The 14,603-nt window shown below is 34.9% G+C and overlaps 1 protein-coding gene across 1 annotated transcript; it reads left to right on the top strand.

Annotated features, from left to right (window-relative positions):
• Positions 1-891: 891 nt before the first annotated feature.
• LOC128982965 (cysteine-rich protein 1-like) lies at positions 892-10,701 on the top strand. The gene is made up of 3 exons (XM_054402074.1): positions 892-1,023; positions 9,346-9,498; positions 10,552-10,701. The coding sequence occupies exons 1-3, from the start codon at positions 984-986 to the stop codon at positions 10,590-10,592; spliced, it is 234 nt and encodes a 77-aa protein (XP_054258049.1). The 5' UTR covers positions 892-983; the 3' UTR covers positions 10,593-10,701.
• Positions 10,702-14,603: the final 3,902 nt, after the last annotated feature.

Here is a 14,603-nt window from a genome sequence, read left to right as displayed (position 1 = left end):
GCTTATTCCCTTCATGGGAAATTTGCTGAAAGAGTGCTGTGAGCACAGAATTACATTGGATCTGACATATTGACAGGTCCAACGACAAACCCGACACCAAACAAGCATAGAATTGAGTAGGATCTCTTTTTAAATAGTACAAGATAGCCCAGCTGAGTACAACAAGCGCAATGCTGAAAAGACATGTCAATGTGTCAGGTTTTCAATTTTAAAATAATTCTATATTATATTACTGAAGTATCTAAAGCCTCTTACTTTATGGTGATTGGAAACTGGTGCAGAGGTGAATTTCAGTGCAGAACCTCAAAATTCTACCATTCTACCGAAGGCCCTTCTCATCCCCATCCAACCTTTGATAGTCCTATACTGGCTTTGTATACAACTAGACTTTCCATTCCCATCTTAAATTTGTAGCAAGATATTTTTTTATCAAAACCGTCATAGTTGATGTGAGCAATGTGAGCCACCTTTGGATTGCGCTGATCTCAATTGCTAAATTCTGTCAAATACAAACACTTTTTTACCAAGTCAAACTTAAGGAATGACTTATGATGAGTTATTGCAACTGTTTTGACCCATCCACCTGGCCAGCAACAAAAAAAAGGTATAACATAGAATATTAGACACTAGTGCATTCTGTGACTGGCTCACACAACTAGGGCTGGTCCATATAGATGGGAAGTCTACTTCAGTATTCAATAGTCATGCTATTGGCGACCTGAGGAGTAAAACAGAATACACGAGATGGGGACCCAGGTTCTCCTGGCTGATAGTTTCAGCATAGGTCCCCATCTCGTTTACTCTCCTGAAAGGTATGTAGGAACGTCTGTGGCGGTGAATCTACTATCTCAGTCAAGGTCGTTGATAACCGGATTGCCGCTACGGCAGCGCTGTGTGTAGTTAGCGGCGGCAACCAACACTCAGTGTCTGTTATACTGTGCTCTGGTGGTCATCACACTTCAGGTGTAACATCAGCAACAAACATGCCCAACTGCCCCAAGTGTAACAAGCCCGTCTACTTCGGTATGTACTGCAACACAATCTACGCATAATAGAACCTAGTTCATAGGTAATTAGGTAACAGGGAGTTGAAGTACAGTGTTACTACAGTACCGTCTTAATGGATCAGCTGTTAGCTTGTTGATTATCATTTGGACTACTTCTTCATAAATATTTAGGCCGACTCTCAAAGAATGAACGTACAGTAGGATCAATTAATTTGTACCTAGGAATTTATTGCTTTTCAAACGCATTTATAATTTTGAAAACAAAACAAAACATGTTTGTAAAGGCTTCATAAAACTCTAAGTTACGTTAGGCTAAATAATAAAAATTAGTATTATTAATAATTTTAAGTATAAAGTAATACATTTTTGGTATTTTCATAATACTCTATCTTGTCTAGGAATATCCATTTATCACCTTTTTGAAAACCAAATGCTTCTAAAAATAGTTGATGGATTGAAAATGCCCATATTAATAGAGTACAGTACTTGGATTTCTAACCGTATAAAATAAAAGTCTGCTATTCGCATTACAAAATTAAAAGATAAATATTGCTTAAGTCTGCAGGTTTGATACGACGGGGGCATTTTCAAATTAATAACATTTAACCACCCTTATCGACTATGAGCACACATAGGAAAGTTGTCATAATTGATATGATGCACTTATTTTAATACAGCAAAATTAACCAACAGGTATGGAACAATTATAACAAATGATGAAAATCCAAACGATATAATTGTCATTATTGTTATATAATTGTCATAACTTGGGGAGTTTGTTCGGTAAAACGCATACTTCCAACTTCTATTTTCTTAACCGAAGACCTCTCATCGCACACTGTGTTAAATTTGCTCCAACTTACCAAATAATTCCTGATTTTTATCCTCGGTTTTACTGGGGAGAGGTTCTCTAAACAATTAACAGTGAACTTGAATATTGATTTTGTACTGAATTCAGCCGTTGATCAACTCTTTTTATAACAAGTTTGTAACCAAACATTAAAGCCCGAATCATGAAATTAACCCTAAAATAAGAGAAACAAAATTTCGTCGGAACTAGCGATCAGTGTCATGATCACTATGAACTAAACACGAAAAACCAACATCAAAAGTTACAATGGGATGAGAAGTCTACTTGTGTTGGTTAGTTTAAGTTTTTGGTTTCTTTCTCTTCGATTGTTGATTTGGAAATAGCTCACAAGATTTCCTAATTTATAAAAGTCAATTTCCGAGCTAGGACAATATATCAAACCAACTCCAGTTTTAACTACTTTAAATCAACATTACGGGGTATAAGTTAAATGTTTAGTTTTAAATTTATTAATTTTATCATGGTAAGTTTTTTCCTGATCTAATCCATCTGATGTAGTGAGATTTGTTATACAGTAATCCCAATTGGTGCATGATCTAGTTGAAGGGTTTCTAAGTATCTGCTGACACTGACAGGAGCGATGACAATTAGACACCTCGCCCAAACAATCAGTTGTAGAGCTTCTAGTCATCGGATCAGGGACCATTGACACAGTAGGACAAATCAGGGTTCAAAGGGTTTTTGGGTTTGCCGGACTTCTTTGGGCCTTTAGTCAAAAGTACACTGCCATGGGCAAAGCTATCCATTTAGGCCATAGAACACGACAATAGAAGCTTATTGCAAAACGAAGCCCATAACGCTTAGTCAGTCTATATCGACTATTTTAGTCAAGAGGATCTATTTTTTTGTAAAAAGTGATGTGGGATACGGGAACCATTCTTTAAATTTACTTTTGTTTACATCTATTATCAGTAAGGGTACAATAAAAACTGTAAGGAAAACACAAATTTTGAAATTGTGAAAGTTCTCAATTTAACAATAACTTAGATATCTTTGATAATGTAAGGTAAGGTACCTTAACCTTGTCGTGATTTTTAAAGTTGTTGTTTAATTAGTTTACTTGCCCAACAATCGTAAGACTATTTTTATTTTCAAACCATATAATTTGCAAGATTACCCAAAAAGAACTTTAAGCTAATATTTAGATCAGCAAGTACGGTAAAGCTGATTTTAATTATTATATGTTATGTTATGAACTGTCTATTTATCACTAAGTTAGTTTCCATTCAAAAAACTAAGATTTAAAACTAAAAGAATGGCCGAAATGGTTAAGATCTTGACAAAATCTTATCATTCTCTTATATAGGGTTGGTATGGGCACGCCACCTAATTACGTATTTCAACCAAACGTAAAATGAGCAAATGATAAGTGCAGAATGCCTTGTGTAGTTTTGTTAGGTACTGACTAAGACGAGATGTTTCATTAGCCAGGAGTATTTATTGAAACCCCAATGATCAAGGAAAGCTTGGTCCAGTTTCTAATCGTCAAAAGCCAGTGACTTTTCTCAGAATCGAACCGGTGATCTTTTGATCACCTGGCAAGTACTTGAGCACTCAGGCATTAAACATGTGTTGCCAATCTAACTACATATGTGCGTGTTAAATTCAATGTTTTCAAACTGACATGCAGACGACATAACAACCGTTACAGTGTGGTGTTGCCTACTTGTCTTGGGGTGAAGTCATCGTTGTAGTGACGGACAAATTGCCTCACTCTGACACTGATGTCGTCATTGTTAAACAGTGAGGAGCGGTTTCCGGACATCCACTCACAGAGTTAACTAACATTCATCTGCTAAGTTAACATAGCTTATTTCAACTCCTGTGCCAACTCTGTAGTTTGATTTTGGGTTATGAGAATAATTTTAAACGTTCTTTTGCAACATTGTTGATACGTTTAATAGTCATTTTGTTATGTACGATTACTGCATTACATTTTAGGTATGTCTCTATTCAACAAGAGAATCCTTATTTCCTTGTTAGTGATAACTTGAATAACATGAATCACCAAAATGCACAATTAACTATAATGGGTCACTTTTTTCAGTTTCGTTGATTCTTCACCCATTTTTTTAATTCAGATTTAATTCCCTTCATTCTTTTGTAAATCCCTGTGCTGTTTATATCAGTTGACTTGAAAATGTATTTAGTCAGTTTAACCTCAAGTAAATAATTGTTATACTGTTAATTAAAATTTTACTGTTAAAATGTACTGTTAATTAAATTATACTGTACTGTTATGGATAATTTGTACTCGAGAACAACAATACAGTACTAGTAATAATAAGAAATCCTTACATGCTATCAGCAATAATGACACTCTTACACAGTCTATTATAAAACTACCACATTTAGATAATAAAGCGATTGTTAGTCTTAATTGGATACTATATTTTCCCTCTGTAATTAATACCTACATTATTAGAATTTACTTTGTATTGTCGTACTTGTTCTCAAAAATATATCTAAACCTAGTATTCCGCTCTCAATTTATGATTGGAAACACGGTATTTTCCAACAGTTTCCCTCCTAATTTTGGAAAGCCCAACGAATGGATTCATTACACTCTGGGATTTTCTACGACTGTGGAATCTCTCCAGCACAAGCGAATCTTACCAGTTCATTGGACAAGACGTGCGAATGATAAAAAATATTACCTTACAAATTGTTAGTTGTAATGTAACTGATTATACAGTACTATGCCGTATAGGCTACTTGTAAATACTGTATAGGACAAACATTCAATCTCAACTTTCCATTAGACCCCACATCCTTGTAGACTTCTTAGTAAAATGTGTTTAACAAAATTATTCAAAATTACATCTGTTTTTGAATGTTGCCCATGCTTGGTAAGGTCAATTGTGATAGTTGTACGATTTTCCTGGTTAATGGTAACCAACAAAAGCTAGTTTATTGAATTACGAAAATAATAAAAGCGTGAATGCATATGCTTACATTAGCAATACATTGTACAACCAACAGTCATGTTGTCACGTATCCAAATTACATTTACTACAAAGTTGTTTTCCAAACAAAGCACAACCGTATTACAGGAGGTATTGGCTAAAGTAACTCGGTTATCGGGATTGATAAGGATATCAGTACGGTTAAAACTCGTTTACTTTCTCTAACAACTTATTGATAATGTCTGGAGAGTTGATTAAAAGGAAGCTCGCAAATGGTTTACTTATTTCTATTACTTATTAGTTTTAGCTTCATTGTCTGGAAGGTGTATGTTAAGAAACTGATAATAAATATCACAAAATACATGCATTACATGTTATGTCTAAAAATGCATACGGAAATATAAAGGAAAGTGTAAAGTTAAATGCGCCGAAAAGAGAGGGAGGTAGACCTTGTTTGTCGCTTGATTTGTTACTTTCTACAAGGGGGTGTTTGCCTTGTCAAAATAAATTTGCCGTTTGCAAGTGCTGGGTTCTGTGTTCTTAAAATGAAAAAGAAATTATTTGTCGATTTCATACAACATATAATTTAGTATTTTGCAATTAGTTCCTTTGAAATCAGGCAATTTAATTACAATATTGTTGTTCTTCATCTCTCACTGATATCACCAGTTGTGTTTAAAATCAAGCAAACAGCAAGGAGTTACTTCGATCAACTTTTACGAAATATTGCAGCGTTCTTCAGAACGGGACCGAAAGTCTGTTGCTTAATCAAAAGTAAATGAAATTAGTTTGGTTCACTTAACTTCAAAATCATAATCATAGGGTTCCAACATGGGTGATAGCTACACTGTTTTGTTTTTGGTAACTAGGCCATAAACATTGTAATTTTAATTTGTGTTAAGTTCATTGGTTGACTTTTAGCAGGGCAATTGGTTAGTTTATCTGAAGATATTTTTTCCATTTTTATCGTCTACCTCATGGTGTGGTGTAATTTTTAAATCACAAAACTGTAACAACTATTTACCTAGCAAAATCACCAGCCCTTGTCTGCCGAAAACCCAAATACACGACTCCTCTCATACAGTACTGTACAGAGAAAAATAAAACCATCTCTATAAAAAATCCTTTACAAGTTGTATCGTAATTCATTTGCACTAGAATTTTATGATTGCAGCATTTATGTTTTACGTCATTACGTTTGCAACGGAAACGAAACACACGTTTAATATACATAATTAAATCATTCTTCCTGTCTTGTAGGAAAAAACTTAATGCTCAGCTTTTATGGTTTGATGGTATATAAATTGTTTATTTTTTAACGATTCTCCAAGATCTTGAGGACATGAGGATACAATGACGTCATATCCACACCTACTACACTTGATATAAAGAACGAAGCCGAGCTGCTCACACTTGTACATTGTTGTGTTGTGTACGTTACGTAGAGGAAGGCAATGAGTGTTAATGCACCCCCTCTCCCCTCCACCCTACCAACAACGCACTCTCCCCCCTCCCACCACTACTTGACATTTTTCACGCACCTAATTATTTCTGCTGCGACCCTTTCCCTCTTTATCCCAAGTGTTGCATGGCCTACAGTAAGCGCGATCGATGTTTAAACATAACTCCGACACTTTTCCTTAAGTAAATCGTGCTATAAGTGTACTGTTGAGACTAGATCTGGTACCAATACTTGTTTGTTTGCCAACACACTAAAAAATAATAAACATAACGTAAGAATAAGGAAACATCGAGTTAAATTGCATAGGGAAAACTAATGTAAATTCAGTATTCGACATTTCAATTACCTTCACCAAAAAAGGTCTCAAATTTGTCTGTTATTGCTGTTTCTAAGGTCTGACATTCACCGATTCACCATTATCTCCGTACACTTGTACAATGTTTATTTAGGAATCCGTGATGGGTTTCATTTAGTAAGATAAAAGTAAAAAAAAATATTTTTTCCCAATTGTATGTATTCTGAATAGAGTCGCAATACGTGATAATTAATTTAATGGTTGTTTTGGTTTTGAAATCAAAGTATGCGAAAACTTGAATTAAATTATAAAGGTTGAGGTTACGTGTACAACCAAACCCTTACTGGCACACATAATCACTGACGTGGTAACGTTTGCCCATTCTCCACAGTTATTTACTTCATATTATTCAGCCTATAACGCTCTTTAAAATTGTATATATATGGGGAAGCTGCAGAAAACAAAAATTTGTTATTCGTGATGGGTGAATTCTTATCTACAAACTTAACCCTACTAACCCAACCCCTTCTTATTCACGAACCACTCAAAAATGTCAATTACTATAATCGTATTTCTTATAATCAACATATTTCTGCAAAATTGAAAAAAAAACATGTTTTGTTTTAGCGAATTTCCCATATAGGGAATAAGCTATTACCGTAGTACTCATGGTAAGACCTGGACCCGGGACAGATTTTTTTCGTTTTGAGGTCCCTAGAGGCCAAAAACACCATCCGTTCAAATTCATATATATATATATATTTGTTTATAGGTTAGCTTTATGAATGATACACGGAGAGCGAAGGCCAGTAAAATTTCCTCTTAGCAGCAGAGTTTTACTCAATGATTTACAGTCTATTTCAATTTACCTAATCAGCCACAATTTTCAAAATCTCAGATTTTCTTTATAGGTACTCAAAACCACAAATCGTGTAGATCAGGAAGCTGTTTAAAAGAACCAAAACCCAACCCCTATGTTAAGAATCGCACATTAGCAGTGATTGCCACTTCTACCCCCGACTCCACCTCACACTTGCGGGAGTCCCACAACTGCATCGCGTGCTCGTCCCCGGGGACCATGGTGGGGTAAACAAGCCAGTTTCCATCTAATGATTACTTCTCGTACTCCGACACTACTACTGTATAGGCCTACCTCGGGGATTTGACTGAAAACGCCTTCTAACATGTGTGACACCAACGACAAAATGTTTTCAATCTCAAAAAGGAATCATTAAATTGATCAGCTTCCTTGATACGATCTAGGAAAAATAATAAACTAAGAGTATTTTCAAATTCCCATGTTGATCAGCGGTTGCACTTCATATGTTAAATAATTTTATCTAATGGAAAACATTAATCGCACTCAAAGGGGCTTTCACTAATTAATATAAGAGCAAATTTGTGTCAATAATGAGTGTGACTATGAGTATGAGTGACGATGTGGGTGTTTTATCAGCATCCTGTACAATTGTGGATAACAACAAATGCCATGATGTTCCGGGAATATCTTATCGTCACGTATCAGTCACAAGTAAACATCACGTATGGCTAACATTACTAGTAATAATTCATCATTCATACCTTCCTAGGATTGTGTCTCAACAAGACCTTCGTTGTCAATAGAGCTACAGAGCCAGACAGACAATCTCACAACACAGATTCTCCCATTGTGCTATATATTAGCTATCCGTACAACAGTACCCTCATTGTTGTCTTGTTTTCGTCATCAACCTTTGTCTTTACAAGCGAAATTCACGACTTCTCTGATACAAAGAAAAATAAAACCATCAGAATAAAAACTCTTTCCAAGCGTATTCCTTGTGATTTCAAAAGTACAATCCAGTCAAGAGCTTCTTGGTGTAGTATAATGTGAAATCATAACTAAAAGTTAATTTTACTAACATTAAAACCCGTTATATAGTTTAATTATTTTATTAACGTAAATCCCGTTATTTTTTATTCACTATATTCAGAAGAAAAACTAAATATACAAATGGAATAAGGTTATAGTTAGATGGAATTCATTAACGGCTGAACATATTTATTTAATCCAATGTTTGCAGAGTTATTTTGAGAAACAGTGTTCATGTTATTACACCTACAATTTTCCAAAATTTCAATACAACCAACAAATTTCAATTTGACAATGTCTGTAGAATTTTAAACCAACAAAATGTTTTTAGCATTAGCCTTATGAGTTGCCATGATGGTTTCGAGATAAAAACATGGATGTAAACAAAGAATCACAGCATATGCTTGTTAGGTTGTTAGCAAACTAATGTACCAAAGATCTAAATACAGCACAAAGGAAAAAACACTCAGGTGACAACCTTTGATCAAAGAATACAGAGAATGCATTATAGAGCATTTGGAAACTACCTCTGTATTTACTGATTTTATCTGCAATCCTAAAATGATATGGGAAGGGAGGGAAATAGGTCCACGAAGTAGGAAGTGGTGAAGGAAGTAGTAAAGGCTAGAAGTGCGGATTGTGGGGACCTTTTGTGGCAGTTATATTAATGTATCTGCAATACTAAAATGCTATGGGATGGGAGGGAGACAGGTCCACGAAGTAGGAAGTGGTGAAGGAAGTAGTAAAGGCTAGAAGTGCGGATTGTGGGGACCTTTTGTGGCAGTTATATTAATGTATCTGCAATACTAAAATGCTATGGGATGGGAGGGAGACAGGTCCACGACGTAGGAAGTGGCGAATCAAGTAGTAAATGCGTGCAATGCGGGTTGTGGGATATTTTAATGATATTTAGTTTTTATTAAAATATAATCTTATACTGTTGATGTTGCAGCCGAGCGCAAGACGTCGCTAGGCAAGGACTGGCACGGCGCGTGTCTGAGGTGTGAGAAGTGTAACAAGACCCTGACACCCGGCGGACACGCTGAACATGAGGGCAAACCTTACTGTCACCAGCCCTGCTACGCGGCCCTCTACGGCCCTGGAGGTACTGGGACTTGACAGTCGGAACTGAGCAATTGGGAGTGGGCGATTGGACTGGGCAGTTAGTTATGACTAGGCATTTAAGATTGGGCGGTCGGACTGGATAGTTGGTACTTGGCAGTTGGGACAAGGCATTGGGAGTGGGCGATTAGACTGGCCAGATGGGAATGGGCAGTTGGGACTGAGCAGTTGGGAGTGGGCGATTGGACTGGGCAGTTAGTTATGACAAGGCATTTAAGAGTGGGCGGTCGGACTGGATAGTTGGTACTTGGCAGTTGGGACTGGGCGATTGAGACCGGGCAATAGGGACTGGGCAGTTGGGACAAGGCTAATGGAGTGGGCGATTGGACTGGCCAGATGGGACTGGCAGTTGGATTTGTTTTCAAAATTCAAACTTATATAATAAATAAATCATAGACATGGGTGGTTAAAAAAATTATCATTGGACATTAATGTCGATTTTGCAATACATATTCTTATATTATTGCACTCTTGCTGCTCTTCATTTTTGTTTAACAGGTTATGCATTTTAAATCATTTTTATAATTCCGTTTTCAACTGGAGTAATATGGTTACTCCTTGTACGGCTTCAAATGTAAATAAAAATCATGTTTTTTAGCTAGCTTTCATCCCACATAAACTACTATGGTCCAATTTCCCAGTCAAAATAGCACTGTCCCAAATTGTATGGCATAAATTGTACTGTACCAGATAAAGAAAACCCAATTTTGTGCATTCCTAATTGCAAACTTTACTTGGGTCATGTAAATAACTTAAGTTGCGTTTTTTTCAATAACTAATTCAGCAAAAATACACAACACAACTTACAATATAAAATAGGTTTACGTACCTTACGTCGTCTTGGGTAGCCTACGTGTATGTATTTATGTATAGCGCCCGAGACTATACTAGTATTGACGACGTAAGATACGTAAACCTATTAAATATTGTCTTAAATCAATCCTGGAGGCAATGCTGGATAAACCAACACAACTGTTATTTATTAGATCTACAACATTGGATTGAGTAACTTAACCTGTTTGGTTGTCTGTTACAGGCTTTGGCAGAGGAGGGGCTGAGAGCTATGTATACAAATAGGCATAAAGATAATTATTGTATCTTATCATATCATTTCTTATTTAATTCCATTTTCTACATTCCATTCATGACAAATAATTAAATATAAATTATAATTAATTATTTCATATATTGTGTCCTTATTAATCATTCCTAAAATTCTAAATATCTATTCAGGAATAATAAGTTAAAAAATCTATTATTTTTTGTTCTATGTAATTTAAAATAGCGTAGGCTATTCCTTATATGGGAAATTCGGTATAACAACCGACAGTAAATTTTACTGCTATGCAATCTTTTGATGATACATAAAAATGGAAGATTGAAAATGTTTAGTGGCATTGTTACGATAACAATTTGAAAAACAAACGTGGTAATGGTATTGATAAATACCAACTAAAAAATTAGTGTTGCAAATGGAAAAAAGGTATAGTGCAGTAGTTAAAAATAACCTGAAAACATGTACTCTTTTGTTTTTTTATATAAGCAGAAGTACTACAACGAGCATATTTGATCATACCATCCTTATATATCATTTATTTAATTAATTATGGTTTAACAAGAACCATTGTTTGATGGCACTGGGAAGGTGATAAAGGGTTATTTTAGTAAACTGTAAAGCAATATGCCAGATTTGATCGAAATTTTTCAATATACAAGAAAACTACAACAGTTGACTTTTTCTATGCCACTTACATTAGAATTTTAAATGTTCATTGTTGGGAATTCCTCTTCACCCCTACTGTACAACAACGCTTTAATACACAAAATTATTTGTTCTTCAATCTTTACACGGTGGTTGTAAAAAGTATGCACTTTCATAAGGATATAAACTTTAAAATAAACATTTTTTGAAAAATGTTAAAACCCCATATAACAGCTATTTAATGCTCTCTTCATGTAACCAGATCTTGCTGGTTCACTACTCATTCTAGATTATTCCATCCTACACCATAATACCAAAGACTGACACACACAAACAAACTGTAATAAATAGTGTTTTTGGTCTTCAGGGACATTAAAATGAAAAAGAAATCGGTACCGGGACTAATTCTTAGCGTGCCACTTACTGTAATATCTTCAGCTATTTCGAGGAAACTCGCTAAAACTACGGCATTGGCCTTCACCACAAAGCTGGTTGTGACAGCAGCACCAGTGTTGTATTGTACAAGATGTATTGCAGCAACCAATGACTCACACAGATTGGTGTATAAAAGAATGATATCACTGCAGTAAATAACCAGACCTGTTGGTAGACTTGTATGGACAAAACATCGCATGGTTGCTGACGTATACCGGCACTGGCATCTTGTATAAACACATCATGTACAAGTTTCTGACATCTGTAATACACTGTCTACTTGTATAGACAGAACATCGCATGGTTGCTGACGTATACACTACACCGGCATCTTGTATAAACACATCATGTAGTTTCTGACATCTGTAATACAATATCTACTTGTATAGACAGAACATCAAGTGGTTATTAACGTGTACACTACACATACATTTTATAAAAACAGATACTACTGTAATAGTTTCTGACGTATCTACTAGTGATGGTCGAATCCAGGGATTTAGAATCTCGAATCTGAATCCGAATCATAAAAAATTGAATCTCGAATCCTGAGTTTTGAATCCTAACCTGCTCAAAAGTCCTAATTGAAAATAATAATACTCTTCAAACTACTGTTTCAGTTTCTAATTGTCCTAATAGGCTTATATTTGGTATTATTTAAGTAAAACTATGTTTTGGTCGAAAAATAACATAGTAGGTTCCTAGTTAGTAGGTACCTATATTAGATAATTAAGATAAGTAGGCTATCCTGTCCCTAACTTCAAACATGAAATAGACAAGAGACCTTCCGAACATTGGAAAGAAATTGAGACAGAAGAAATGAAACATATAATGCAACACCAATGCGTTAATTTATTTTTTAACCTTGCCCAAAACACAAACCAGCCTTTTTTAATTTTAACAAACAAGAATTTAATTTAAATACAGTGCTTTAAATGTGTATGTTTGAGAAAAGTTAGTTTCAACCATTTTGCAGAGCTTAAAAAAAGGAAATAATTTTGTATATTGAAGCGTTGTTGTACGCCAGACGATAAAAGGAAAAATCCCACAAAACTGTAAACTTTAAATTACTGTTATTCTTATGGAGAATAAATGAACTGTTGTAGTATGCTTGTTTAGGGATACATTGTGATCAAATTTGGCATATTTGTTTATTTCATACTTAGCTATTAACATTCAATTAAAAACACTTTATTACTTTCACTGTAGCAGCAAACATAAGGGTTTATTAAAATTGATGTTGTTTGGATAGAAAATAAATGTGACAGTATTGAGGGAATATTTTAGTAAAGATCCAACGTCGCAAATGTAAATTCGCTTAGTCTTCAGTTTTACTGCGGCGGAGGTATTTACTTTTATAGGTTGAGGTATGATTCACAACGAAATAATCAGTGTTTCCAGCTTCCTAATCTTAACAACAGATTGCCTCGTCATTGCAAACACCTATCTGTAAACCGTGTTAGATGATAAGTCACGATGATAAGTCAATGTGTAGGTAAAGAAAAAAATGTTATTAAAAACGTGAATATCAGATGACTGGTATTTTTGCTTTGCTTTGCAGTGCAATGTTTGTAATGCTGTGTAACAAATTACATTAAAATGTAACAATCACATGTCAACCACTGTCATCTGTGAATTGGATCATAAAATTATTAAATTGGGCTGGTTCGGAAAATTGTGATTTATCATTTCAATTAAGTTTGCATATAGTTTATTTGGATATCTGATTATTGGCAGGATACAAATAATTAATTTGCATGGTCTTCCTAACTCACTTATGCTAAAAGCGTATTTAGCCTATAAATTACTTACAATTTAAAAATATTTATTTTACATTAAGAAAGAATCTGTCCAAAGTGTTAAACGTATCCATATCCAATCTAATTCCTCCAGGTAAAGCGTCGTCAAGGCATAAAGGTCAAGAACAGTTCCTGCAGCGAGGCTATAGCGAAGGGTCCGCGGCGAAGGTCCATCTCCTTTTTAGGATGCAAATCAAACACTTCATGCCAGATCAGGGATCAGAAGAAGGTCTGCTGCAACATAATCTTACATACTGCAGTATGAGTAAAAGCTTCAGATACATTGAATAGGTATAAACCAACTAGAGAGTAAAATACAGTTTTTGGTTACAGCTATGTAGATTTTAATTCTGAATTATACACTTATAACACTTTGAACTGAAGTTCTTGATAGAAATGCACATTTAATGCTGTCTCACATAAATAAGGGGGGAATTGTGTATTAAGGATACATAATCCAAACTATGAGACAGTAAAAATATCTTTAAGTCATAAACTTTTATTAATTTATCAAATTTAAAATCTGTAAATTCTTAATTTGAAGGTTGAAATTAAACCTGAATAGTACACATTTCATCAGACTTAATACTCCTGCCGCAGCAAACCTGCAGACTAAACAAATTTCCATTTGTCGCAATTGGATTTTCAATTGTATCTATTTAAATAACATTAAAACATACTTACTTTCGATGGATGCAATCAAAATTTACAACTGAGTTGACAACAGCTGATGTTTACTGCCTATGTGCTAAAATAGTATATTTAATCACGAGGGCCTAAAGTGACTCTTTTTAGCCCGAGGTCAAGTTTTAGGATCGAGGCGAAGCCAAGGTTGGAAAATGAGCGAGGGTTAAAAAAACACTTTTTGCCCGTGTGGTAAACTGTATTTTTCGTCATATTGCATCATTAATTAACAAACTAAGCTAGAAAACCAAATAATTGTTATGTAAAGATAACCTCTCAAAACGACTTCCATCTTGTTTTCAATTCTGCTAATAAGCAGCTGTTTAGTAAGTGATTCAATTATTTCGTCTATTATGATTGTGTTATCATACCATCGATATGCCAAGCAATCGACAACAATAGGCTAAAACCTTACCTAATAGATCAATCGATAAATAATTTCGATCAATACGAATGCCACAATTGAAA

Source organism: Macrosteles quadrilineatus, unplaced genomic scaffold (genome assembly GCF_028750875.1).
Source record: "Macrosteles quadrilineatus isolate MER2022 unplaced genomic scaffold, UCM_ALF_1.0 Scaffold_1__1_contigs__length_201487025, whole genome shotgun sequence".
In the NCBI taxonomy this organism is placed as follows: Eukaryota; Metazoa; Arthropoda; class Insecta; order Hemiptera; family Cicadellidae; genus Macrosteles; species Macrosteles quadrilineatus.
The sequence above is the reverse complement of the archived record's forward strand: the minus strand, read 5'-3'. Positions and strand labels throughout refer to the sequence as shown.